This window comes from Chionomys nivalis, chromosome 2 (genome assembly GCF_950005125.1).
Source record: "Chionomys nivalis chromosome 2, mChiNiv1.1, whole genome shotgun sequence".
Taxonomy (NCBI): Eukaryota; Metazoa; Chordata; class Mammalia; order Rodentia; family Cricetidae; genus Chionomys; species Chionomys nivalis.
Genome location: NC_080087.1, coordinates 6,459,452 through 6,484,736, shown reverse-complemented (window position 1 = coordinate 6,484,736; position 25,285 = coordinate 6,459,452). Strand labels below are relative to the sequence as shown.

The 25,285-nt window shown below is 51.8% G+C and overlaps 2 protein-coding genes across 4 annotated transcripts in view; both read right to left on the bottom strand.

The window, feature by feature from the left end:
* LOC130869514 (uncharacterized) overlaps window positions 1–14,953 on the bottom strand; it is a 66,901-nt gene extending 51,948 nt beyond the window's left edge. The window contains exons 1-2 of one of the 2 annotated variants that reach the window (XM_057761743.1): window positions 14,899–14,953; window positions 5,672–5,820 (exon numbers count right to left, since the gene is read on the bottom strand). In XM_057761743.1, coding sequence (XP_057617726.1) covers window positions 5,672–5,755 — 84 coding nt within the window. In that variant the 5' untranslated portion in view covers window positions 5,756–5,820; window positions 14,899–14,953. Of the gene's footprint in view, window positions 1–5,671; window positions 5,821–7,635; window positions 7,760–14,898 lie in introns of those variants that run through there. The other variant, XM_057761744.1, reaches the window with a different exon arrangement.
* Window positions 14,954–16,472: 1,519 nt separating this feature from the next.
* On the bottom strand, window positions 16,473–19,896 carry Prr18 (proline rich 18). Of its 2 annotated transcripts, none has more exons than XM_057762117.1 (2): window positions 19,799–19,896; window positions 16,473–19,483 (listed from the first exon to the last, which is right to left on the bottom strand). In XM_057762117.1, the coding sequence occupies exon 2, from the start codon at window positions 19,474–19,476 to the stop codon at window positions 18,553–18,555; it is 924 nt and encodes a 307-aa protein (XP_057618100.1). In that variant the 5' UTR covers window positions 19,477–19,483; window positions 19,799–19,896; the 3' UTR covers window positions 16,473–18,552. The 2 variants fall into 2 exon arrangements, with proteins under 2 accessions (XP_057618100.1, XP_057618099.1); XM_057762116.1 differs by lacking the exon at window positions 19,799–19,896 and adding an exon at window positions 19,600–19,785.
* Between the last annotated feature and the right edge of the window lie 5,389 nt (window positions 19,897–25,285).

Below are 25,285 nucleotides of genomic sequence, written 5' to 3'. Positions count from 1 at the left end.
CACTCTCTCGATATCTCCCATTCCCTCTGAGCCCCACTGTGCTCCGGTTTCTACCGAACGACCCATGGGACCGACTCCTGCCATATCACGGTTGACACAGCATGCCAAGTCCACTGGCTCTCTTGTGCCACACTGGGGCATCGCTTCCTCCCTTTCATTTTATGTCATCTTTGCTCACACAGGGATAATCCTCCTGCCCCAGTGAGTCCCGCCTTTTCCGTCTCTTCCTCTGTGTCATCCTCAGTCTGCTTCCTGCAAGTTATCTCAGGCTTTACCAACCCTAGCTCCCTCTCCCTTGGGTCTTGGTGCTCCTTCTCTTCTGTTCTCCAGGGTGCTCACAATTCCACACCCATGTCAATCCCCAAATACCATCTCACTCAGACTTATAAGCACCGGGGGGGGGGGGGGCGCGGGGGGGTTCTGTCCCCTCCCGAAGTCCAATCAAGTCTGAACTCAGGATCTTCCCCAAATGCCTCCCCTTCACCATGATAGAAATTGAGGGCCATCTGACCCTTCTATCCCTGTTTCCAGGGCTGCTTGTCTGTTTTCCCGAGACAGGGTTCACTGTGTAGCTCTGGATGTCGGGGAACTTACTCTGTAGACCAGGCTGGCCTCAAACTCAGAGCTCCACATGCCTCTGCCTCCTGAGAGCTGGGGTGAAACAGGTGCACCACCACCAGCCTGACCAGTCCTCCAGTGCTTATGCATGCTGCCCAGTGGGTAGTTTCAAAACCACTTCCTCTCCAGGTCCACCACTGTCCTTTATCTTGGCCACTATCATCTTCAACCCATCCCCAGTGCACAGTGGTACAGTGTGGGATTTGTATGACTCTGGCCATTTCTCCACACCCAGCAGCCTTCAATTAGAATAGCCTTCTAATTGACTGGTGGGTATTTTTTGCTTTAAGTTTTATCCAGAAGTTATCACTACATTTATAGACAAACGGTGGAACTGGCATAGCCTGGATTGCTTCACGTGGTCGGCACTGGAAAGAACACAGTTTGCTGAATAAATTTATCAAGAAGGAAAACAGAAGGATCCAAGTGTACACACCAGGCAAATGTGAATGTTCAGAGGTGCTGCCGGGTCATGGGTGGGGCAGCAAGGACGGTGTGGTAATCTCTTCCTAAGCAAGCGGAGTGTGTTCCCAAACAGATCAGAGACTGCATGGAAGCAGGGAGCCTCACTGAAGCCTGGGTCGTGCAACAGGAACCAAAGCAGGCAAGCCTACACTTGCACATGTTAGCCTCAGTGTTTGTGGTCCGGAGGGAACAAAGGGGCACTGTTGAAAACAAATTTTTGTTTTGTTTTGATTTTCAAAACAGAGTTTCTCTGTGTAGCCCTGGCTGTCCTGGAACTCACTCTGAACACCAGGCTGGCCTCAATCTCAGACAATCAACTGCCTCTGCCTCGAGCACTGGGATTAAAGGTGTATGCTACCACATCCAGCTTGAAAACTAATCATTTCAACGGGAAAATTACAAAGGAAAAACAAGACGGGTGGGGTTAAATGCTGAAAGGAAGATGAAGTCTCAGGATGATGGCAACAACAGAGTCACACGCTCTGGCTAGTCCTCAAAGGACAGAAGTCTGCCTCCTTACAGTTCTGAGCAACAGGTGTGTGGTGATGGTCACAGCCACATCCTTGAATGGAGAACAGGGAGCAGAGGACACTGATGAAGCCTCCTCTTACAAGGATCTGGGCCCTGCTCTCAGGAAGATCCCTCCTGGTCTGATGGCTTCCCAGTGACTGGTTTCTAAATACGGACTTCCCGAAACACCTGGTCTTTAGAGTAGACGTCTTTAAGTAATTAAATTAAATTTCCATTTATCAGAAGCAGGGTTCGGGGCTGGAGAGAGGGCTCGGCAGTTAAGAGTGCGTCATACTCTTGCAAAAAGGATCCAAGTTCTGTTCCCATTCCCTTGTAACTCCACCTCCAGGGGATCCGATGCCCTCGTCTGGCCTCCTCAGGCACTGCACTCATGTGCACCAATCCACACACTGACACACAGTTAAACCTAAAAATCAAACAGAGAAGCTGGTTTTCCTGTTCTTAAAGGTAAGAAAGTGAAAGAATCAGGATCACACACACATACACACACACACTCACTCACTCACACTGAAAGACTGACCTAGCTTCACTTAGATGCTATTCTGTTCTGTGTGTCTCAACAAATGTGGCTGCTGGGAATGTTCATAGAAAACTGAATAGAGAAACTGTCTGCTACAGCTAATACTAGGGAAAACTGAATACATGTGTTTGAGAAGTCTCTTGTTCCACCTAAATTTAAAATGTGGTTTAAAATAAAAGTATTTTTGTCATATAAATACTATGTGAAATAGCATATAAAAGACTTAGCAGGGCTGGGGATAAACTCAGTGGAAGAGCCTGCATACAGTCCTGCATTCAACTGCCAGTGCCCTCCAAACACAGCCCAGGGCCTCTCCTGAAGCAGAAGGCACAACCTACCTAGGGGCTGGGCTGTCTGTGCAGGATGAGAACTGGATACCTGGAGGCATGGACAGCAGCATGCTGGCCACCTCAGCTCATGAGACACTGCAAGTGGGAGGAAAGGGGGTGATCCCCTGCTCAAGAATCCATGGTTGGGTTTAAAAGCCAGTAGCAATCAGACATTTGAGGTCGTACAGAGGTGGGGCTGTCCGTGGGCCAGAGAGGCTTCCCAACAGAGGGATTCTGGGAGTCTGCAGCTTGAGACAGGAAGGAGGAGACAGGGGACACTCAGCAATGAGTCTTCATAGCAGCTCCTGAAGATGACCCACAAGCCCATGACAAGGGTGCCAGCATCAGAGTTGCCATCATGGACACAGACTGGGAAGGAAGCGTGAGTGGCCAGTCACATGCCAGGTTAACGAGTCTGGGAAGCACGCGGGACCAAACGCAGCACAACTCTTCTCCTTGCCGTGACCAGGTACCCGACTGAAGCACATTCTTTTGGCTCAGGATTCAGAGGGGCCCGTCGTGGCAGCCACGCATGATGGTTGGAGCTGCTCGGTCAATAGCAGAGGGAGCTTTGTAGAGGTAAGAACGCTCCAGTGACTGGCTGCTCTGCTTCTCTGGCCTTCAGCATTCATCCCTGATAGCTGACTGCGATTCTTTATTATTAATACCAATTAGTATTTGAGAAACAGTTAAAAGCACTGAAGCCCAAGGCACCATTCCTAGATATTCTGACTTAAGTCTAAAGTAAGGTCCCCATTGTGGGCATTTCCTGAGAGCTCTCCAAGAGACCCCAGTGGGCAAGATGGAGGTCCCCGGATGAGGGCTGGAAGACTGAGAAAATAATATAGTAGCAAGATAAGAACTGTTGAGGGAGCTAAAATGGGGCAGTGGGGCAATGGCAGTGAAGATGGTAAATTTGACAGGCAGGCCACAAAGACACAGAATGTGTTCCATTTGACGGGGTGCAGGGATTGTCTAGGACCCCTAGGCTCGTGATCTCACACACACACCACACACAAATAAGTAAAAAAATTGAAAACACAACAGAAATAAAACAAACGCAAGCGATAACATCAATACCCACGGATATCTGGGTATAGGAATCAGATTTGCTCTGGGCTCCTTTAACATCTCAGCCTGGTTCTCTCCAGTCCTTGACCTCTTGGAGAACCAATAACAGGACGTTTGGGCAGAGGTGTGGCTACTGGATGTCTTGCTACTCAAAGACCAGACAACAGGATGCTTGACTTAGGGTTGTTACCGTATACCGTATTCACTGGAAGCCCCTATCTTCTGTCTCCTTTCTATTTCTGTCTTCAGAAATGTGCGAACAAGTTGGCCAGTCACAACAGCCCTGGAGACCGGGACCCTGGTGCTGGGTTTACCTGGTAGAGCCCCAGGGAAAGACAGAGTAAGGGCGGACAAGAGCAGCATCTGCTGGGAACAATGGTCCATCCTTGGTGCTGTGACCGTGGAACCATGAGGTAGCTGGCATAGTGGCCTCTACGGGGACCAAGAACTATGGGGCTCTTGGAACCAGACTGAAAAACCAGACCAACACACCTCCCAAATCTGAGGAATGTCTGAGTCTCCCACCTGTCCACAGTTAGGCTATGGGTTTAGATTGCCATTAAAGTCTCCTGCCTACTCTGCCTGGGAAATCCAAGGCTGTCTTTCTGTCCAGTTAGCCTTGAGGCCACACGGAGGTCAGAGAACAAGCTTCCTGGACAGACACCATTTGCTTCTTCATTGCCTCTGAGAATATGTGTTCCACCATGCCTCTTAGGCTCGGACTCCTGCACCACGGAAGGTGCTGCAAAAGCCAGTGCGGGCTGCTCTCCTGGGTGCCTTTCGGTGAGGTTCCTTCGGTGACAGACATCAGCAACCATGAGCATATGCCAGTTGCCCTTTTGCCACCTCCTTGGGTCTCTTCTTCTTAAACTTGATTATTGTTTGTGTATGAGCGTTTGTCTGTCGTATATGTCTGTATATGACCTGCATGCCCGGTACCTGAGACCAGACGAGAAAGACTGGAATGATAGATGGTTGTGAGCCACCATGTAGGCGACAGGATCAAACCCAGGTCCTCTGGAAGAGTGGCCAGTGCTTTTAGCTGCTGAGCCTGCTCTCCAGTCCTCTTAGATTCCCTTGAATAGCACAGACAGGCTCTTCCCTGAGGGGACTTTACGGCTCCTAGGGTGACTCCCTTGCAAGGATGCGCTGTAGTGTGGTGTGAGTGTTCTGTGTCCCTGTATCCTGATTGTTCTCTGTACCCTGTTCCCAGCCTCACACATCAAGGCCTGGGGTGGGGGCAGTGGCAGGCAGCACCCTTCCAGAGAATGCTCTGAACACATACAAACCACACGTGATACACACAACACACATCCTCAGCCATAGCATATCTCCTGAGCTTCCATCTACCACCTAGGGAAGACGGCCTCAGTATCTCACCTACTGGGTGTCTGTGTAGGAACCAGACTGACAAGGGAACCAAGACACACCCCTCTGGGACTTTACTAGAAACTGGGATGAGAGGGAAATGTCAACTCCACCCCACCCAGGATTCACAGAACCCCAAATGCCTCCAAACACGCAACTGGCCAAGCTTATCCCTCGGTCTTAAAGACCCCTTTCCTGAGTCTGGGTGTCTCCGTGAAGACTGATTCGCCGGGACTGAGTTCAGGTTACAGCTCCTGCTACAGGGCCACAGGTGCCACAGTCTCTGGGTCTGTGTACTCTCAGATAAGAATACTCCAGAAGAGAGGGAGAAAGCGGTCACATGACCCAGTGATGGGTGTTCTGGGCCCCAGGGGCTCAGCAGTCACCTAACAAGGAACCTTGGACAGAGCCCTAAGAACGAGAGACTCAAGAGGCAGGCGCCACATGGGCTTTCCTCTAGGGGAGCCAGCAAGCCCCTTCCAGTTCAGCCACACCCTGATCATGACCAGAACAGAACTGGATTTCTCAGTTTTGCTGGGACCTTTGTAGGTGCCATGGAGTTGGGTTTGGTATTTTACACACACACATGAAATGTTCAACTGTAAGGAGTTTTAGCTGTTTTGACATTGATGTGCGCAATTCACCTCTATGACCAAAAGCAACATGTATGTAGAATGTGCTCCATGCAAGCTTCAGTCACGGGCAACCTGTCCCTTCCAGCTTAATGCAGTTTCTGAAATCCTCCATGGCCTCTCCCCAAAGCCATTACCTGCTGGTGAGGGCCTTGTGCTCGGTGGCTGCTCAGGAGAGGCAGATCCAAGGCCCTGTGGTAAGCGTGGGGGTCCGTGGCCATGTTCTGAGGTCTTTGAAGACAGAGGACGCACTCAGCTCAGGGCAGGCCTGGAGACAGGCCTGTGGCTGTGGGGAGGGAATGAAGTCAGCAGGCTGAAGAGAGAGATCCACAGGCGAAGGGGAGGACTCTCAGAGCAACAGCCCCGGCTCTCAAGCACCCCAACCATGGCCTTGTGGCTTTTAGTTTCTGATCCCCAAGGCCTCCTGACTACAAAGTTCTTCCCAGATGAACACAGCGTCTTAGGGTCACTCTCTCCCTGTAGATTCCACCAGCCTCATTAGCCAATGAAATTGAAAGGAGCCTCCTTGAGTCAATAGTTGAAGGCTCTGTCGTCCTAGGGCCCCCAATCTAGAATAGGAAGGGGTGGATCCTGTGCAGACCCCACGTGAGCCTCAGGTACCTGACTCTCAGCACTGCTTAGGGACGCTTCAGCTATGAGAAAGGCAGAAGGCAGCTTTCTTTGGATTTATTGGGAACTGAATTTTCTCTGGAACTCTCTGACCCCTCCCTTATACTCCAACATCGTTCTCCTCCAACATCGTCATGATAGGATGGGGAGGAGGAGGAAGAGGGAGAAAGTACATGGACTAGGACTCCGAGGAGCTGGTGACAGGCCCTGGCTGTCCTCCCAGAGCCAGGTGCACCGCCTGCAGCCCTGGCTGTCCTCCCAGAGCCAGGTGCACCGCCTGCAGCCCTGGCTGTCCTCCCAGAGCCAGGTGCACCGCCTGCAGCCCTGGCTGTCCTCCCAGAGCCAGGTGCACTGCCTGCAGCCCTGGCTGTCCTCCTGGAGTCAGGTGCACTGCCTGCAGCTCTGGCCGTCCTCCCAGAGCCAGGTGCACTGCCTGCAGCCCTGACTGTCCTCCCGGAATCAGGTGCACTGCCTGCAGCCCTGGCTGTCCTCCCAGAGTCAGGTGCACTGCCTGCAGCCCTGGCTGTCCTTCTGGAGCCAGGTGCACCGCCTGCAGCCCTGGCTGTCCTCCTGGAGTCAGGTGCACTGCCTGCAGCCCTGGCTGTCCTCCCAGAGCCAAGTGCACTGCCTGCAGCCCTGGCTGTCCTCCCAGAGTCAGGTGCACTGCCTGCAGCCCTGGCTGTCCTCCCAGAGTCAGGTGCACTGCCTGCAGTCTGTCCTTCTGGAGCCAGGTGCACTGCCTGCAGCCCTGGCCGTCCTCACAGAGCCAGGTGCACTGCCTGCAGTCCTGGCTGTCCTCCCAAAGCCAGGTACACTGCCTGCAGTCCTGGCTGTCCTCCCTGAGCCAGGTGCACTGCCTCAGTCCATCCTCCCTGAGCCAGGTGTGCAGCCTGCAGCCCTGGCTGTTCTTTCAGAACCAGGTGCACTGCCTGCAGCCCTGGTTGGTTGGTTTCTAACCAGCCAGGACTGAGTGTGGATATCAATGCCTCACAGAGAACACTGATGGGAAGAAAGGGAAGTGGTTTGACATTGTTGCTCTTTATTGTCATTATAGTGGGGGTGGGAGTTCACATAATTACCAAGAGTACTTAGGAAATGTAATAGAAATATTTCTGATAGAGTTTTATATAGCCCAGGCTGGCCTCTAATTTGTCTTATAGCCTAGAATGACCTTAAACTCCTGATTCTCCTGCCTCACCTTCCCAGTGCTGGGAGGACGTGTGGGACATCACAGAGTTTATGCTGTCCCGGGATCAAATCAAGGACTTCGTGCCTGTTAAGGACGCTACTCTGTCAACAGGGCTACAACCCCAGCCCCTGACTTTTCTTTAATCAAATCTTCATGAAATTTAAAGGGGAACAGTAATCTGCCATGAGCAGCTAGATTTAACTTTGCAAGAGATGCCTCTCCCATCAGGTACCCAACTACTCACATCTCACTAAGTCAGGGCTACACTGTATCTGCCCTCACCTGCCGTCCTCAGGCCAGAGGTCCTTTCTGGGTCCACACAACTGGTGTCCAGGTGCCCTGAGAGAGCAGGCCTGTGCCCAGCTCCTTCTTCCTCTCCTTCCTCCACTGCCCTCCACCATCTCCCCTCCAGGGCACCAGCTGTGCCCACCCAATCAGGATGGGACCTTTCAGGTTTCCACAGTCAGGTCCAGGCAGACTTTCCACGATCTCCAGGCCACTCTGTTGTCACAACAAGGTGGCCCTGGTAACGAGTGCAGGAAACTCCGTGTGTCCTGCTCGCCCTCTGGGCCTGTGGACAGGCTGTCTGGCTGGAGAGAGACTTGAGTTGTCCCAGCTACAGGTCTCTTGCTCTTTGGGGGAATCTTTCCTCCTAAGTGCCTCCCGGTATTGGCACTGGGCTCTGGCTATCCATTGCATTAAGCTAACCCAGGCGAACCATGGAAAGCCGCCACACTGCCTGCGCTAGCAACCCTTCCTCCCCTGGTTAGACTAACCGTGGAATACGAGTGATGCGGTATCTACTCTTCTATCTGGAAACACAGAGGAAGCAACCACTTTTGAGCTCAGCCCTGTGGCAGGCAGAGGGTCACAGCCATGTTCCTGGGCCCTACCCTTCCAGGACGTCTTCAGTGAGCTGTGCTTGCCGTGACCCCAGCTCCCTCAGCCTCTGAAGAGCCTCTTCTCACTCCAGCATTGTCCCAGCCAAGTGCTGAGAAGATGGCCCCTCGGGGTCCCCCAGACACTCCAGCTGGTCCATGCCATTAAGAACACTCCCGGGGATGGGCTGTGGTGGCACACTCACTCGGGAGGAAGAGGCAGGCGGATCTCTGGGAGATTAAGGCCAGCCTGGTCTACAGAGTGAGTTCCAGGGCAGACTATACAGAGAAACCCTGTATGTGTGTGTGTGTTGCGGGGGGGGGGGTGGGGCTGAAGAGATGGCTCAGCCAAGCACTTGTTGCCCCTGTAGGGGTGTCTCACAACTGCCTGAAACTCCAGTTCCAGTGCCTCCTTGTGTCCCTCCAGGTACCAGGCATGCACATGGTGTACATGCATACACATAGGCAAAACATCCATGCATATAAAATAAATAAATATTAAAATACACACTCACACACTCTGCTGCCTGGTGAGGGCCCCAGGGTCATCTCAAGCTACTCTGCTGGGCAGACCTGTGCTGGTTTGGTGCTCACCACTGAGTCGCACCCTGACCCTCTGGCTCTGCCTCCTAACAAGGTGTACACCCCAGCAAGGACAAGTGACCCCCTGACTTTCTTCTTTGTCTTCTAGCAGGTGGGGTCCTGCAGGACTCTGATTTGCCTCCTCTTACCTCCCAGGCTCTCTTACAGACTGGCTTGTGGCTCAGGCCCTCTGACCCCTTGTCCTCTGCCTGGCCACTCTCCCCTGGTGTTTGGTTGGTTACTGGTTAAACATCTTTGCTCGGTCACCTTCCCAGTGACTCAATACTTGGAGCTCCTAATTTAATCCTGCCCCGCCCTCCCCTGGCCCTAAGGGAACTTGATCTGCTTTTTCTCCCCCCACTGCCCACGTCTTCTAATCTTAAACCATTTTTCCACATTGTTTACTATTTGCCGCCTTCTCCACAGGCACATAAGCCCTGAAGGGCTCCTGCAGCAGGGAGATGTCCAGCTCTCCAACCAGGGCCCCCTTTACGCCTGACTGACAGTCATTGGGTAGGAAAACAGTTACCCCACTGCTCCTTCTGTTACCTTGTGCTGCTACCCAGTTCCTCCCCATCCCTTCCCTCTGCCCTCAAAGCACCAGCCACTCACCACAGAGCACAGAGACTGCCTGCGGAGGCTTGCTACATACCCCTGAGAATCTCTGTGAGCGCCGTCAGACCAGATCTGGAGAAGCTGCTGTGCAGGCTAGCTTTGTGTCCATTTGGCACTAGCTAGAGTCACTTGAAGAGGAAGGAACCTCAGTGGAGAAAATGTCTCCACAGATCAGACCATAAATAGACAATCCTGTCGGGCATTTTCTTAGTTGTTGATGGAAGGGAGAAAGCCCAGCCCATTCTGGGTGAGGCCATTTCTGGGCTGGTGGTCCTGGGTTCTATAAAAAGCAGGCTGAACAGGCTGGAGAGATGGCTCCGTGGTTAGGAGCACTGGCTGCTCTTCCAGAGATCCTGAGTTTGATTACCAGCAACCACATGGTGGCTCATAACCATCTATAGTGGGATCTGATGCCCTCTTCTGGTATAGAGTCAAACATGTAGATAGAGCACTCGCATACATCAGATAAATACATAAACAAACAAACAAATCTTTTTTTTAAAGCAGGCGGAGCAAGTCAGTAAGCAGCCCCTCCCCCTCCATGGTCTCTGTCTGCATCAGCTCCTGCCTCCAGATTCCTGCCCTGCACCTCCACACCTGGCCTAGTGCTGTGATCACAGGTGTGTGCCTCCACACCTGGAGTAGTGCTGTGATTACAGATGTGACCCTCCACACCTGGAGTAGTGTAGGCTCCATCATCTGCAGAGTTTTCAACACACTCATCTTCCAGGCTCTTACAGAGCAGAGCTCTCTGAGCTCTCAACGCTCCATGGCTTTTCTAGTCCAAAGTCCCAAAGTCCTTGCATAGGCCTCCCAAAAACAACATGGCCAGATCTGTCACAGCAGCACCCCGCTGTCCTGGTACCAGCTCCTCTTAGTTAGGGTTACCATTGCTTTGATAAAACACCATGACCAAAAAGCAAGCTGGGGAGGACAGTGTTTACTTGGCTTATTCTTCCACATCGCTGTTCATCATTAAAGTCAGGACAGGAACTCAAACTGGGCAGGAACCTGGAACCGGAGCTGATGCAGAGCGCATGGAGGGGGGCTCCTCCCACCGTGGGCTGGGCCCTCCTATATCCAACACTAATTAAGAAAGTGCCTTCTAGCCCAATCTCACGGAGGCATTTTCTCAATTCTCAGAGGCTCCCTTCTCTCCGATGATTCTAGCTTGCGTCAAGCGGACAGAAAACTGGCCCGCACTGTGGCTTTCTGCCTGTCGTCTTGCGGTTCACACCTTTGTCTTCCCTCAGCTCCTCACTTGTTGGTCCAGATATCTACACACAACAAAGTGTGACAGACAGGGTGACATCTGCCTCCCCTGGGCACCCGTGCGTGTATTCTTCCCCGATGGTGTGAGAGCCCATGTCCCCGTCATCAATTAGAATGTGCTAGATGCTGTTTTCTCAAATCCCGAGAGGGTTCCCATCATTTGTGGGGCAGAAACATGATGCAGCTAAGAGGCTGCTGATGCCTCAGCCTAGACCCTAAAAGGTCAACAGGGTTCTCCCTGCAGAGAAGACACTCGCTAGGAGCCTCCAGGTCAGGAAATCTGAGAACAGTGTGGTGGATGCCGTCGTCCTCAGGACCCACCTTCCTGTGGCAGCCGGCATTCGTACGTGTGAACTCGGATGAGGAGACCACATCTAGGGGTCTCTTTAGATGACACTTCTGCTCTGGCTGCTTCTCCACAGACCCCGGGCTGACACAGAAGCGGCCCTGATGATAAAGATCTTTGTCTGAAGTCCCTGTCCCTTCAGCGCCTCGGGTGTGTATTGTTCCCGAGTGTGACCGCTCTGTAAGAGAACTCAGACAGGGGCGATTGTCTCAGAGCTCTTTAGCTTCATTGTCGCAGAGCTGCACATGCTGTGGTCAGCGAGGCCCGCGACCTGGGGCAGTGCCAGAGGACTGGGCATGGCAAGGATCATCCTATTGTGAGCCAGCCCGGCCTGGCCGCCACAGCTGGGAGGCAGCGGGCACTGCGGGAGGTTATGTGCCTGACTGGAAGGCACCAAGCAATGAGCCAGGTGGGGGCCCAGGCACTGCCTTACAGAGTGAAGTCCACCTGGGGATACTACCTCCACCATGGTTGCCCAGCGTCCTCCTGCATTGCGTGTCTTTTCCTCAGATGGCTGGTTTCATCCAGGTGTATCTGTTAGCAGTTCCTGGGAGTAAGGGGCTCATGCCTTTGTGATCATAGCTAAGTGGCTCCCTCACTGTGCTCTCTTACGACAATAGGTAAGGAAGTCGTCATTGGCTGTACTGTCTGAATTCGGATGAGACTGGCCCTCTGCTGTAAAGTGATGGGGTGACAAGGACATGTGGGGAGCTTGCTGAGGGTGCATTCGTGGGACGACTTCAGCGTCCCTCTGGGCATGTGCTTTATAGAAGGGACAGGACGGTTGCAGAAGGAGGCCATGACTGAATGGCCACCTTGCCCATAGCATTCCCCTGAGCTATTAGTTGGGCCAAGGAATTGCCTGCAAATTGAGGGCAAAGGTCATAGCTCGGAAATTGAGCCTTGTCCCTTGGCTGTGTCATGAGGAGGTTGTGGTGACCTGTCCCTTGGTATTGGGTTCTGGGGTGGAAAGATTCACCAAGACCCAAATCTAACTCCATGTGGATGGACTCCAACATAGGGTGGGAGAAGGCAGACAGCGGATGCCCAGGGATGCCACACATGACCCTCTGCTGACTGCTGGAACTGTCAGACAGGGTCCTGGACAGCATCTCACTTTGTTGCCCAGGCTAGCCCAAACTCATAGAAACCTTGCTGCCTCTGCCTCCTGAGCTTTGGGCTTAAGGGTGTGAATGTTCCCCACTGGTGAAGCCTTGTCCTCTGAGCTCCCGGGTCTTTGTACTTGGCTACGGCTGACACTGAGCAATGGCTTTGGTAAGGGGTCGATTAGTTAATTTCCATGGCAGGCCAAGCCCTTAGGTTTGTAGGGAACAGGATCCCGCAGAAATAACATTCTTTTCAAAGGACTCGCTGGAGGGTTCTGCCCTGCTGGGGGCTGTCCTGATGAAGGTAAGTCATCTGTGGACATCGTCCTAAAGTCTGGGGATATGTGTCACTGGCTGGAGTGGGCTACACACAGGAGACTCACTTCCAGAGAGGATTAACTGAGGGAAAGCCCTTCCCGGATGTGGGTGGCACTATCCCGTGAGCAGGAATCAGCTCCCTTCTCTTACTTGCTTCCCAACCGATGCAATGTGACCGGCCACTTCCCGACTGGCGGGACGTGACCGGCCACTTCCCGACTACCGGCCACTTCCCGACTGGCGGGACGTGACCGGCCACTTCCCGACTGGCGGGACGTGACCGGCCACTTCCCGACTGGCGGGACGTGACCGGCCACTTCCCGACTACCGGCCACTTCCCGACTGGTAGGACGTGACCGGCCACTTCCCGACTACCGGCCACTTCCCGACTGGCGGGACGTGACCGGCCACTTCCCGACTGACCGGCCACTTCCCGACTGGCGGGACGTGACCGGCCACTTCCCGACTGACCTGCCACTTCCCGACTGGTGGGACGTGACCGGCCACTTCCCGACTGGCCAGCCACTCACATTCCTGCTGCTGCCACAGCTGAAGCCATTTCTGCTGTCACCTGAACTGTGATCTTTTTTTAAAAAAAAATATTTATTTATTATGTATACAATATTCTGTCTGTGTGTAATACATGCAGGCCAGAAGAGGGCACTAGACCCCATTACAGATGGTTGTGAGCCACCATGTGGTTGCTGGGAATTGAACTCAGGACCTTTGGAAGAGCAGGCAATGCTCTTAACCTCTGAGCCATCTCTCCAGCCCCCTGAACTGTGATCTTAAATCCTCCCTTCCTGATGCTGTCTTTTTCAGAACAGAAAATGGAAAAGGTAAGTTTGAAGCCAAGGGCTGGAGAAGCCCTCAGTTGCTGTAGGCAAAGTTTAATGAACCATTTGGGTGAGAGGCCCAGTGATCAGGGCACTGAGAGAAATGCAGACTGTGCAGGCCCAGTTTATAAGGCTTCAGGAGAATAATAACATTCTTTTCAAATATATTAGAGGACATTTACATTATATTCTGGCAGAGAATCCGACTGTAGTTTTCCTTGAACCTGAAAAAAAACTGAGTGAGGCTGAATTCGAAAGTAATGAAGCTGGGCGTCAAGGGATGGCACAGCCTTTAATCCCAGCACTGGGAGTTCAAGGCCAGCCTGGTCTACAAAGTGAGTTCCAGGACAGCCAGAGCTACATAGAGAAATCTTATCTGGAGAGGGGGTGTGAGAAAAAGTAATGGACTTAGTTATTCGGTGGGGAGGGGACTCCTAAGACAGAATAACATTCAAGCTGTGGAATGCTTATTGCTCACTACTCTTAGATCTCTGGTGAGAGACAGCAGAAAGATTTAATAAAATGTGCTGTTTGGAAAATAAAGAGTGGGTGAGCTTGAAGATGCTGGCAAGAAGGGTATGGACAAAACAGGTGCTGAAGAGAAACTGGAAGCACTGGAGAGATGGCTCAGTGCTTAAGAAGAAGACTGGCTGCTCTTCCAGAGGACCCAGGTTCAAGTCCCAGAACTCACGTGATGGCTCACACTGTAACTCCAGGTCTAGAAAATCCAACGCCCTCTTCCAGCCTCCACAGGCACCAGACACACAGTGTACAGGTGCATATGCCAGAAAAACATGTAAAAATAAATATTAAATAAAACACAAAAGTAAACATTAAAACCAGAGTGATGGGAGCTCTGCTACTGGGACCATAGGGAAAGCGAGGGCAAAGCCCTCACTCCTGTAGACTCCAGCTGTGTAAATGCGAGCTTATTTAAACAGAGAGACTGAGCTGATGTCATTGCTGGAAGGTCTTCTGACTCAAAAACATCTATCCAAGGAAATGTTTTCCCAGGTCATTTGCTAAGGTGCATAGAGGCCAATCCAGCTGTGATAGGAAGATAACAGCGTGTTAGCTGGCAATGGATCTTAGCAGCAGCTACCTGGAAAACACAAGAGTTACAGGACCATAGACGCTCACTCCCAGGCTCCAGAAAGCTGCCAAGACTTGGCAAGGTGCAAGAGGATTGGAGTCTCTAAAGGGAGGCCCAGAGAAGCCACTGAGTGACACAGGGAGGAGGAAGTCTAAATTGCAGTGGAGACCCTGGGATATAGGAGATGCCCATGGAAAGCTTCACACAGAGTGGAGACAGAGCAAGAGAGGGGCCGAGTGCAGGTGGGAAGAGCCGGAGGAAAGGACTACCCAAGGCAGCTGAGCCCAGATCCCAGGCACGTCACTGCAGGGCTCAGCGTCTGCCCACCTGGATTTTGGTCTTGCTCTGGCCCAATCCTTCTTTGCCTTGCTCCCGTCCCTCCCATTTGGAATAACAAGATTTATTCTGTGCCACTGTATATCAAATCATGTAACTTGTTTACTGTCTTTTTTTTTCTTTTTTTTACTGTCTTTTATAGAGGTTCAAAATTAAGACTTACCTTGAGTCACAGAAGAGACTTTGGACTTTTGAGCAATGTAGGGACTGGAAGATGCTATGGAGATTTTGCATGATATGTATTTTACTAGATGGAATGAGCCTTTATGGGAAGGGGTGGAATGTTCCCTTTAGAAGTGTGTATCTCCATGTCAGGTTGCTAAGGGGTGGAGTTGTGATGGTTTAGCTGTCAACTTGGAATCACCTAGGAGACACCTAAGAGGCATGTCTGTGAAGGTGGTTCCAGAGAGGTTCAGCTGAGAAGGGACACCTTCTGGGAACACAGGCAGTGTTATCCCATAGGATGGCACTTCAGGTGAAGTAAAATGTAATAATAATAATAATAATAATAATAATAATAATAATAAAGGAGAAATCAGGCCGTGTTTACCTCTCGCTGCTTCCTGAGGGCAGATGCAGTGTGACTGGTTGCATTGTTCTCTTGATTGACATGTGCCTTTCTTTCCACGAGGGACCTCATCCCCTCAGACTGTGAGCTAAAACGAACCCGTTCTTCTCTAAGCCCCTTTATCAGAGCCAGATCCTTGTCACAGGGAGGGACTAAGTAACCAGCAGATGGATTTCTCACAGCCACAACAGCCTATGCACGGAGGCCAACGCGGTGTGCTGCTTGCGTTGATGGAAGACTGACTTCAGCACTTTCTTTGAACGGCATACTACAAAGTTCTCATGCAAAAAGCAAAGGGTCCAAATGGTAGGCTTAACATGCTTGGACCCCACAGATCAACCACCCTACGCTGAACGGGATCATTTCAGAGGAAACCAGAAAACTAAAGGTCCTGGCATTGTGGCATCCGTTGCTAGTTTACAAAACCCATGTGAAAGTGCCAGGTACCCCCTAAGTGTCACACGAGGTGTGGAGATGAAGTCACATCGAGTCCGACCCTGGAACTCACAGGTACACACCACAGGCCTGGCGCACAATTGTCGCTCTCATTCCACACACACGGTTACCCTCTAGGATGAACATCAACCTCTCCCATGTACATATAAGACAGAAAGAGGGAACGGCTCTTAAGCTTACTGTCACTATTCTTTTCCACATGGACTCAAGAACTAATATCACACCGCACTTATTATGTGATATGGTAGCAACCCTGGCCATTACTCAAATGGACCACTTACATCTAGCTGGGAAAGCCTACAAGTCAGATAGGCAGAAGCAAACGTTTTGCTGAATGTATAGGGGAGGTGTCTGTCCAGACTTCACAGTCTTCCTGGAATATACGTTCACTGCCTGCAGACCATTCTTGTTCTGTGTAACAGCTTTAGGAGTGTATAAGCTCTCGTGGGAATTTGTGATCTGTCACAAGTTTGCCATCGTTCAATAGCTTAGAAAGCATTTGTTTTTAAAATTCTTAGAAATCCAGGCAATTTCTAGTAGTGACCTTTGGTGACCCCAGAAGTCCCTGGGCCTAAGGAGGGCAGGCAGTGAAGAAACCACCTTAGAGGACTAACAAGTGTTCACAGGTTCCTTTGTGGACGGTTATCAGTTATATTCTCCAAGAAGCAGAACACACATCCAATCACTCTTTTATTTAAACATGAAATCGTAGCACAGTGATAGAAATGTCCTCAGAACGTCAGCAATGATGAAGAGACCCCGCGAGCACAGACCTTCCTTTCCTTACGGGGAGAGTCATCGGCTGTCCAACACAAACACTCCCCCATCTCTAAAGTGGAGGACCAGGCGCACAAGGCCCTATGAGTAACCAATCAGGGAAAATGTGCTTAGCACTGCACTGAGGCCGGTTGGAAAGGGAATCAGGGAGGGGCGTCTGGAGACGACGGTGAGGAAAGAAGTCAGAGCAGACACAGGCAGGGATGGACAGCGTGGTACGAAGACCAGAAGATGGACAGAGAACGAGGGCAGTACTGTTGTCTGCCCTGGGTGCCGATGAGACGAAGCCACGCTGTGCCAGGCTAGGGTGCAGAGGCAGTACCCTCTCCGCTGTCCTACCTAGAGCAAGAGCCCTTCTGCTCATGCCAGGATTGCTTATTTTGTCCCTTTGGCACTAATCATTTAAAATCAATGAAAATCTACTTCTCAGATTTCAACCTCGGGTCAGGAAAGACGAATTAATAAGTGGCTTGTTTTTAAACTCATCTGGTGGCTGGCGTAGCTCCCGCTAAACTAAGGCTTCATGTTAGACAAAGTTTGTGCCAAGGAAAGAGAAACAAGACAGAGACGGAGAGAGCAAGGATCTCCACAAGGAAAATATGTTGTTGGTTCTTAAAAATGTAAGGCTTCGATTTAAAATACAATTAAGAGTCGACACATTAAATCTAACGAAAACATTAAACCAGTTATTGACTTGCATAAGATAAGTAACAGACAAGCAAACTGAGGTACTGCATCCCACAACCAACCTTATCTGATTAGAACAAACACTTCCTTCTTATCCTTGGGGTTAAATCCACGCAGGCACAGAAGAAATAAGAAAGAATCACCCTCTAGTTAGTGGGGAGGGCGTGGCTACCAAGAGACAGGAGTTTTACCCTTCATTCAAATAATAAATAAAATTTAAAAAGTCGCTATTTACAGCTTACAGACCCTGTGCCGCCTGTCTTCACAGTGATGAAAGCCAGCTGCCCCCATCCACAGGTACTTCCTCCTTCCCCCTCGACTAACTGCCACAGTGGGCAGACTTGCCCTGCCTTGCTTTCACACATGCACCTCCCCTCCCCGGTACCCCTTCCTCAGCCAGTGTGGGAGACATTGCTGTGCCCTCAAATAAAGGCTGCATTCTTAGCAAATGCCAACTGTGACCCCTGTTTTCCTTCCTGGATGCAGCTCTTGAAAACAGTTCTGTGCTCCTGGGGACACGTGTGTGACCATGAGTGAGACTGGTGTATGTACGTGAATGCACATATATGTGAGAGTGGCGATGTATGTGTTACCGTGGGCATGTGCGGGTGATTGTGTATGTGTGCGTGCACACATGACTGCTAGCGGGGCCGTGCATGTGTAGCCTATGGGCATGAGTGTGCCTGTGCCTACTGGAGGGAAGTGTTCTCGTGTGCATGTGTGTGAAAGTGCAGGGGTGTGGGGTGGCTGACTACACGGCTGGCAGACAGAGCACAAATCCACCAGGGTCATCCTGTGGCAACAAGAGCTCACTCACAGGGCGTACAAGTTACAAGTTAACCAGACTTTCTAGGCTTTTCCAACACCCAACATCTTTCTGATTTTGGAAGGAAACAAATCATAAAATGTAGCACCACGTTCCGGCTCCACAAAAGGAGACCCCCCGACCCTCGGTGGTCACAGGCTTGCAGAGTCCCCATGAGGTGGGATACCACCTGGGGCAGAGGGACACTGGGGCCACTCCTTAGGATGAGAGGTTAGAAGGCATTTCACAGATCCTTCCTCCCCACGGGGGAGCAGGAAGAGCAGAGGACAGCCATCGGAGTCAGGCAAGTCTGCTGTGTCCCACGCTGACCTACTGGGCTCCCGGTGCACGGTGCACAGGTGGGCGGTGGGCATTAGAGGGGGCTGTGGGTCACCCATGACTAAGTGCACCAGAGAAAAGTTCCAGGCTGTGGTCCTGTCCCTTGCTGGCCTACCTGGTTCACAAGAGCCCAGGTGGGCAAGGGGCGGAGGAGGCAGTGGTGAGTCACACCAGGCTCACCTGGCTCACAGTGTGCTCAGGTGAGGCAGAGCGTCCAGAGGCCCTGTACGGCCCCTCGCGGCGGCTGCCGACTCCACCCCACGCAGCCACTCGGTGCATTTGCGCACCAGGCCCTCGTCCACCACCTCCACCTCCTCCTCGTACTCCTCATCGTCGTACTTGTGCTTCTCATTGAGCAGCGACACCTTGAGCACCGGGCGCAGGCTGGAGGGGCGCGAGCTGGGCATAGTGGCCTGCAGACCTCCTGGCATTAACGAGGCACTGGGAGAGCGGCTGCTGACAGCCACGGCCAGAGGCGCGTCGGGGACACTGGTGGGTCCGCCCCTCCTTAGGGTCGAGGTCCTGGTCCGGGGACAGGGGACCAGTGGGCGCCGAGGGTCGGCCGAGGGCGTGGGGAAGGGCCTGCGGGACCGAGCCATCAACTGCTTCTCCAGGTGGCGCCTCTGGATGACCAGGATGGCTTCGGGCGTGAGGCTCAAGGAGAAGCGCGTGGCGTCGTCTGGCCCTGCCCCCGCCCCCACAGAAGTCCCCGAGGCAGTGGCTCCCGCTGGGCTGTGACTGCAGGCGACCCGCCGGGGCGCGGAGCACGTGGTAGAGGTTCCCGCACGGCCCGGAGAGGGCTGGGGCGGAACGCGTGCTGAGGTCGGCGGCTGCGGGGTGCCAGGACCCAGGCCGGGGCCGCGGCGGCCCGGCGGCCTCTTCAAGGTGGCGGAGGGCCAAGAGCTGGAGAGCAGCATCTCGGGCGGCCTCTTCTTCTTCTCCCCGGCGGCGGCGGCGGCGGCGGCGGCAGGCGGCGAGGGTACCGGCGGCGCACAGGGCCTCCGGGAGAGCTGGCGCGCGGCGGGCCCCCCCGGGGTCCGGGCGGGCGGCGGCGGAGGCGGCGGAGGCATAGGCGGGAATGACATGACGCCGCCGAGCAAGCGGATCATCAGTGTCCTGGAAGGAGAGGGGCGGGTCTCAGTCACCGCGCGCGGAGCCGCCCCACAGGCCCAGCGACCCTCTGCGTCTCCCCATCTGTTGCAGATCGCCGCGCGCGCTCCCCCCACACCCACCTGCGAGCAGCCGCAGCATCTCCCGCTCCCTCCCAGCCCCGGCCTATGCTCCGCGGCTTCAAAAGAAAGCTCCTCCCGCCCCTTCCTCGCTACGGCAACTCCCGGGAGCTCCCTCTAACTGGGTGCTTCGGGCTGGGTCCTGCGGGCACCGCCACAGCCGCCCAACTGCAGGCGAATCTCGATGTCGCCCGGCTCGCACCTCCGAGACGCGCAGGGTTGGGTCGGGCCGCGGGAGGAGGAGCGCGCGCTAGCATGGGCTTGCCAAGTCCCGGGCTGGGCTGCGCGGGGCTGCTGTCGCCGCCGACTGATGAATACTGGAGACAAAGTGCCCAAGAGCAGCAGGGGCGGGAGCTGGCACCCGGAGACCCAAGCTCTCCCGTTCTTCCATGGCCTGCGAAGCGAAGGCTTAGTCCATCAGAAGCTGGGAGCTAGGTCTCAAGGGAGCCGGTGACACCACCAAGTCACTGCTGGAGCCCTGCATGTTAGACAGAAAACCCTTTCAGATGATAAGGGAGAGAAATCTGGAATCGCAGGGAAGTACCCGGAACCGGGTGGGGCGTTTCAACGCTACCTAGGTTTCACTGACATTGTTGATGCCACTCCTTAGGAGTTGTTTGCACATTAAAACCAGTTGTTATCTATGCGTAGGCAAGGTGAGTTGTTATACAATAGCAACATAGGAAATATTAGACATTGTTTTGTTTTAAGGAGTGACTGCAGGCAAGGTGATGTGTTACCACCGTGGAAGGATTCAAAACCACAGCCAATCTTTACCTCAACTCATATTCTGGTTGTTAGTACTTGGAAGCATACCCACAATACTGAAAGGACCATAAGTCGGCAATCCAACCTTTAAAGCAATGTACCCCAAAGTCAAGGGTTTCACAGGGCAGCCCCAGGACCCATTTCACTTACAGGTGAGCATCAAACATCTAGAGTTCAAAACTAGTCCCCATCACAGTGAATAGCTGACCCAGGCAAGATCGCGCAGCACATGGGAAAGTGAGTAAGCCTGTGTGCTCTGTGCCAGCAGACACCCCACCCCTCCTCTTCTGTTTGTCCTGCAGCAGTAACTCAGAGCCCAGGGTAGCCAAGGAAACTTGGGTGGCGGAAGCATTTCTCATTAGTGGTGGGGGAGCTGGCGTGGGTCCCACAACCACCATAGGCATCTCCAACACACCGTGTTCCCTCTATAACAGCAGCTAGCTTCCAGAGAGCTCTTCTACTCCCAAGAGCCTCCTGCCCCTGCCAGGGAACCCAAGGCCTCTGTCTCTGAGTTCAGGCCACTAGGACACGGGGCAGCTTAGCCCCCAAGATATTGAAGGCATGCTTGTGTTATTCCAGACTCTAGTTTTTTTTAGGTAGTTGTGGGGATAGATATGCGAGCGGTGGCCACAGATTGAAGCTAGGGGTAAGGGTCAGCAGCTATTTCTGTAGGGACAACTGGGGAGGTCAGCTTTAGAAGAAACCCAAAGAACAGCTGGATGCCCAGATGTCCTGGATGCTAGTGAGAACGTGCAGCATCTGGAATCAGCTGCTTCCTGTGTGCTCAGATTGCTCCCTGAGGCTTCAGAGTGTCAGAAGTAATTTGAGTTGGAGGTCAGAGGTGGGGGTGACAGGGCAGTCTCATAATTTTAAGAGCTGACATACACTAACATAAGTCTGTGCCAAGCACTGCTCGTCCAATCTACTGGGAAAGTGGAGCTTCTAGAAGCTCCAAAATGCAACGGGAGACAAAACAAGGCTCAGCCCCAGATGAGAGTCTGAAGTCAGAAGGAGCTATCACACAGAAGACAAGGAAGAGTCTGTTGGCTGGGGAGGTAGCAGAAGAGAACCCCACCTCCAATGGTAGAGACTAGCATGTAAGAGCCCAGGGAAGCAGGTGAGCGGTTGCCAGGGTGACAGCCAAAGTGGCCCAAACCAGGAACTGGGTGGCATGTTCCATGTCATCTCAGCAGCCTGCAACCTGGGAAGCTGCAAGCATGCCTGTCCCCCAGGTCCAGGAGGAGAGGAAGCAGGAAGCCCCAGTGCAGCCCTGACCTCAGGGAAGGGACTATATATACTCCTGTACCTCATGTGGGCTGCCCTAGCAGGAGCTTGTTCACTTCTGACAGGATCCTCCGAATCTTCTGGCACCGAGAACAGCATCTACACACGAACAGACTTGTCCACCTGCCCGCCTCCCTCTGACTCTTAGAAGTCAGGAAGAGGAGGGCACCTAAGGCCTGGGGGTGTCTACAGCTGACTCAGTCAGCCACACTGACTGTTGCAGAATCCGTTACACATTCCATTTGGTGGGAATGGGTGGCAGTTGGAGCAAGGGAGATCACCCACAGCGAAGGGGATCAAACTTGACTTTCAAAGTGGAGATGCAGGAGTTGGCAAGGTGGCTCAGCTGATAGAGGCCCTTGCTGCCATTTGATGACCTGGGTTCGATCCCTGAGACCCACACGATGGAGGAAGACTCCGGTAAGTTGTTCTTTGAGCTCTCCACAGGCACTGTAGGTGGGGCACAGGCAAACACTTACAAAAGGAAATAAACTCAAAAGCAACCTAAAGTAGTTAAAACGGGGGGGGGGTGCATATGCATTGATTAGTTAACAAGTTTATTTTTTACACAATTTTATAAACATTGAATTTTTTTTCTTTTTAGGAAACTTTAAAATTACCTTCCCAACAAACCACAAGACTCTTGGAGGCCATGTTACAGTTTCTCATTAAAACACACCACGTCGTAAACGGACCTTCAAAGCCTGACAGACATGAACAAAACCCAAGGGACAACACTAAGAATGGGTAGGAAGTGTCACTTGGTAAAAGTAACCTAAAGGCCGCACAACACATCGTGTTGGACGGATGTCAACCCTGTGCTCTCCTCCCACTGTGGGATTACCAAACCTTAGCTTTCCACAGGTGTCAACTTTCACCTGGAAGGGGATAGTTCTCACGATCTCACACCTAAATTACTATAAATAACCGGAGCCCAAAGCAACAGATGGGTAAAAGAACAAAACTACATAATCCAGTACATTAAGATAGAAATAGGACGGTGATTGTTGAATGTTTCAAAAATGTACAGCAGAGGAGAGAACCACGTTACACAATTTGGAGAGTGTGAAGGTGACCACGCAGAAGGTTGGACAGTGCAAGACACTTCCAGTTACAAGCTCGAAACAGAGTGCAAACAAATCTAAAGTTTCTGTTCAGAGTTACTGCGGGAGCTCGAAACTAAAGCTTCTGTCAGTTATCACGGGAGCTCAAAAGTGGAATTCAAAGGCTTGGCTCGGCTCAGCCCCCAGAAATGATCAAACGGCTTTCAGGGCACATTTTCTTCAATGGACTTTCCTGACAAGTCAGCCTCATGACTGCTTACCAGAAGTCTGACTTGGATTTGGGGTTCTGTCTTGGCCAGTGTACCTGAACCCTACATCAATGGACTCTACAGTCTCTTGTGCCTGCGAAACCGGAGGACAAATGGACTGACAATTATCCCCCTCCAGGCAAGCCGCTGCAGAAGAAGACAGTAAGCAAAGGCGCAGCTCTACAAGTGGTGCAGAGGTCAAGATGGACACCAGTGCAGGAGCTGACTAGGCAATGCATGCATCCATCCATGCAGATGTAGGCCATGGCCCCAAAGAGAACTGAAAGCATGTATCAAGTAACTGGAAACATCCCTCGCCAGTAGCTTATAAAAATAGTCAGTACTGTAGAGCCCTTCTACAGCAACACTCTGCGGGCCTTCCTGACCCACCACTGCAACAGCACAGTATTAACTACTCAGACATTCCAGACAAAGGTCACTTATAACAAACAAAAAAGTCAACCATTTAAAAAAAAAAATAGTGTCCATTTAAAAAGCAGACTTTTTTTTTCTTTTAAGTGAACAGGACATTTTATGTATTAAACTTAGCTTTGAGTCTGTCAAGAATGGCTTGTTAAAATCCGTATGTAATGTGCATATGTGCTGAAACAAACTTAAGACAGCATCTGCACAGGAAAAACGTTAGCTCCCAATATGACAGCATGGGTCTGGTCGCAAAGTAAGAGGTTCTCTGCATCAGCTCCACCAGAGAAGCGAGAGAAGGGACACAACCACAAGAGCCAAGTGCAGGTTGTGTTCTGATGGCCTGGAAGCCGAAGGGACGCCATGATGCTCCAGTATCCTGACAGGAAGAGCAGCTTAAACTCCCGGCCACAGACATCTTCCCGGGAGCTACAGTCACATTCCCGTCTACTTCCTGTTCCGAAGTCATTTGGATTTCCTGAGAGAGTCTACGGCTTCTGTCGCCTTCCTTCGATAAACATTCAGATTTGCCTGGAATTTCATACAATGTGGGGAGGAAGACACCCCACCTCCCCATATCACACACATGCGCACACGCGCGTACACACACACACAGCACACAGAGGAGAAAGGGCTGACAATGCTCCCCACACGTGGTGGTCTGAATGAAAATGAGCCCATAGGCTCATATTTTTGACTACTTGTCCCCCAGCCAGTCTGGGGAGGGTCTGGAGGTGTGGTCTTGTTGGATGATGTCACTAGGTGGGAACTTTGAGATTTCAAAAGGCTCACATCATTTCTGAGTTAGTGCCCTCTGCCCCGTGCTATGGTTTGAGATGTGAGCTCTCAGCTGTTCCTGCTGCCACGCTATGGAACTTTCTGGAACCACAGGCTTTCGTTTATAAGTTGCTTCAGTCATGGAAAGTGACCCACACAGTAGCCACTGAACTTACTGTCCTGAATCAATAAGATGACGAAACAGCTCAAGCATGCAAGCCCAAATATACACAACAATCACCACAGCCTTAAAGATACTTTCAGAACACTGACATAGCAGGAGGCTCTCAAAGGCGAGAACTGTAGTTATTTTACTGTTTATTATTATTTAGTTATCTTCTGGCTCTTTAAGGGAGCCCGCCACCCAGCTGTCAAATAATCAAACACACAGATATTATGTTGTTTTTGTTTTTGTTTTTTATAAATGCTCAGCCTTAGCTTGGCTTGTTCCCAGTCAGCTTTTCTTAAATTATCCTGTCTACCTTTTACCTCTGGGTTTTTCCACTTACTCTGTAGATGGGCGGGAGGCTGGGTGGCTGGCTCCTAGCATTTTCCTCCCCCATCTCATTCCTTGATTCTCTTTTTCTCCTCCTATTCTCTCTGCCTGCCAGTCCCATCTATCCTTTCTCCTGCCTTGCTATTGGCTGTTCAGCTCTTTATAGACCAATCAAGTGTTTTAGACATGCAAAGCAACACTGCTTCGGAGTTACACAAATGCAACATAAAGGAATGCAACACATCTTTGCATCATTAAACCAATGTTCCACAGCACAAACAAATGTAACACGTCTTAAAATAATCTACAACCATGAACTGCCTTGGTGTGGGAGGTCCTTCTGTCATGTGTTGATAAAGGAACTGCTTTGGGTCTATAGCAGAGCTATAGGGAGACAGAGCTAGGCGGGAGGAAGAAGGCAGAGTCAGAGAGATGCCATGGATCCGTGGCCAGAGGTAGACATGCTGATTCTTTACTGGTAGGCCACGACCTCGTGGTGATATACAGATTAATAGAAATGGGTTAAATTAAGATGTAGGAGTTAGCCAATAAGCTGGGGCTAATGGGCCAAGCAGTGATTTAAATAATATGGTTTGTGTGATTATTTAGGTTCTGGGCAGCTGGGGCGA

What these genes read in the sequence shown, in the direction of transcription:
- Prr18 (XM_057762117.1), bottom strand. Translation starts at nt 19,476, where the DNA reads ATGATCCGCTTGCTCGGCGGCGTCATGTCATTCCCGCCTATGCCTCCG.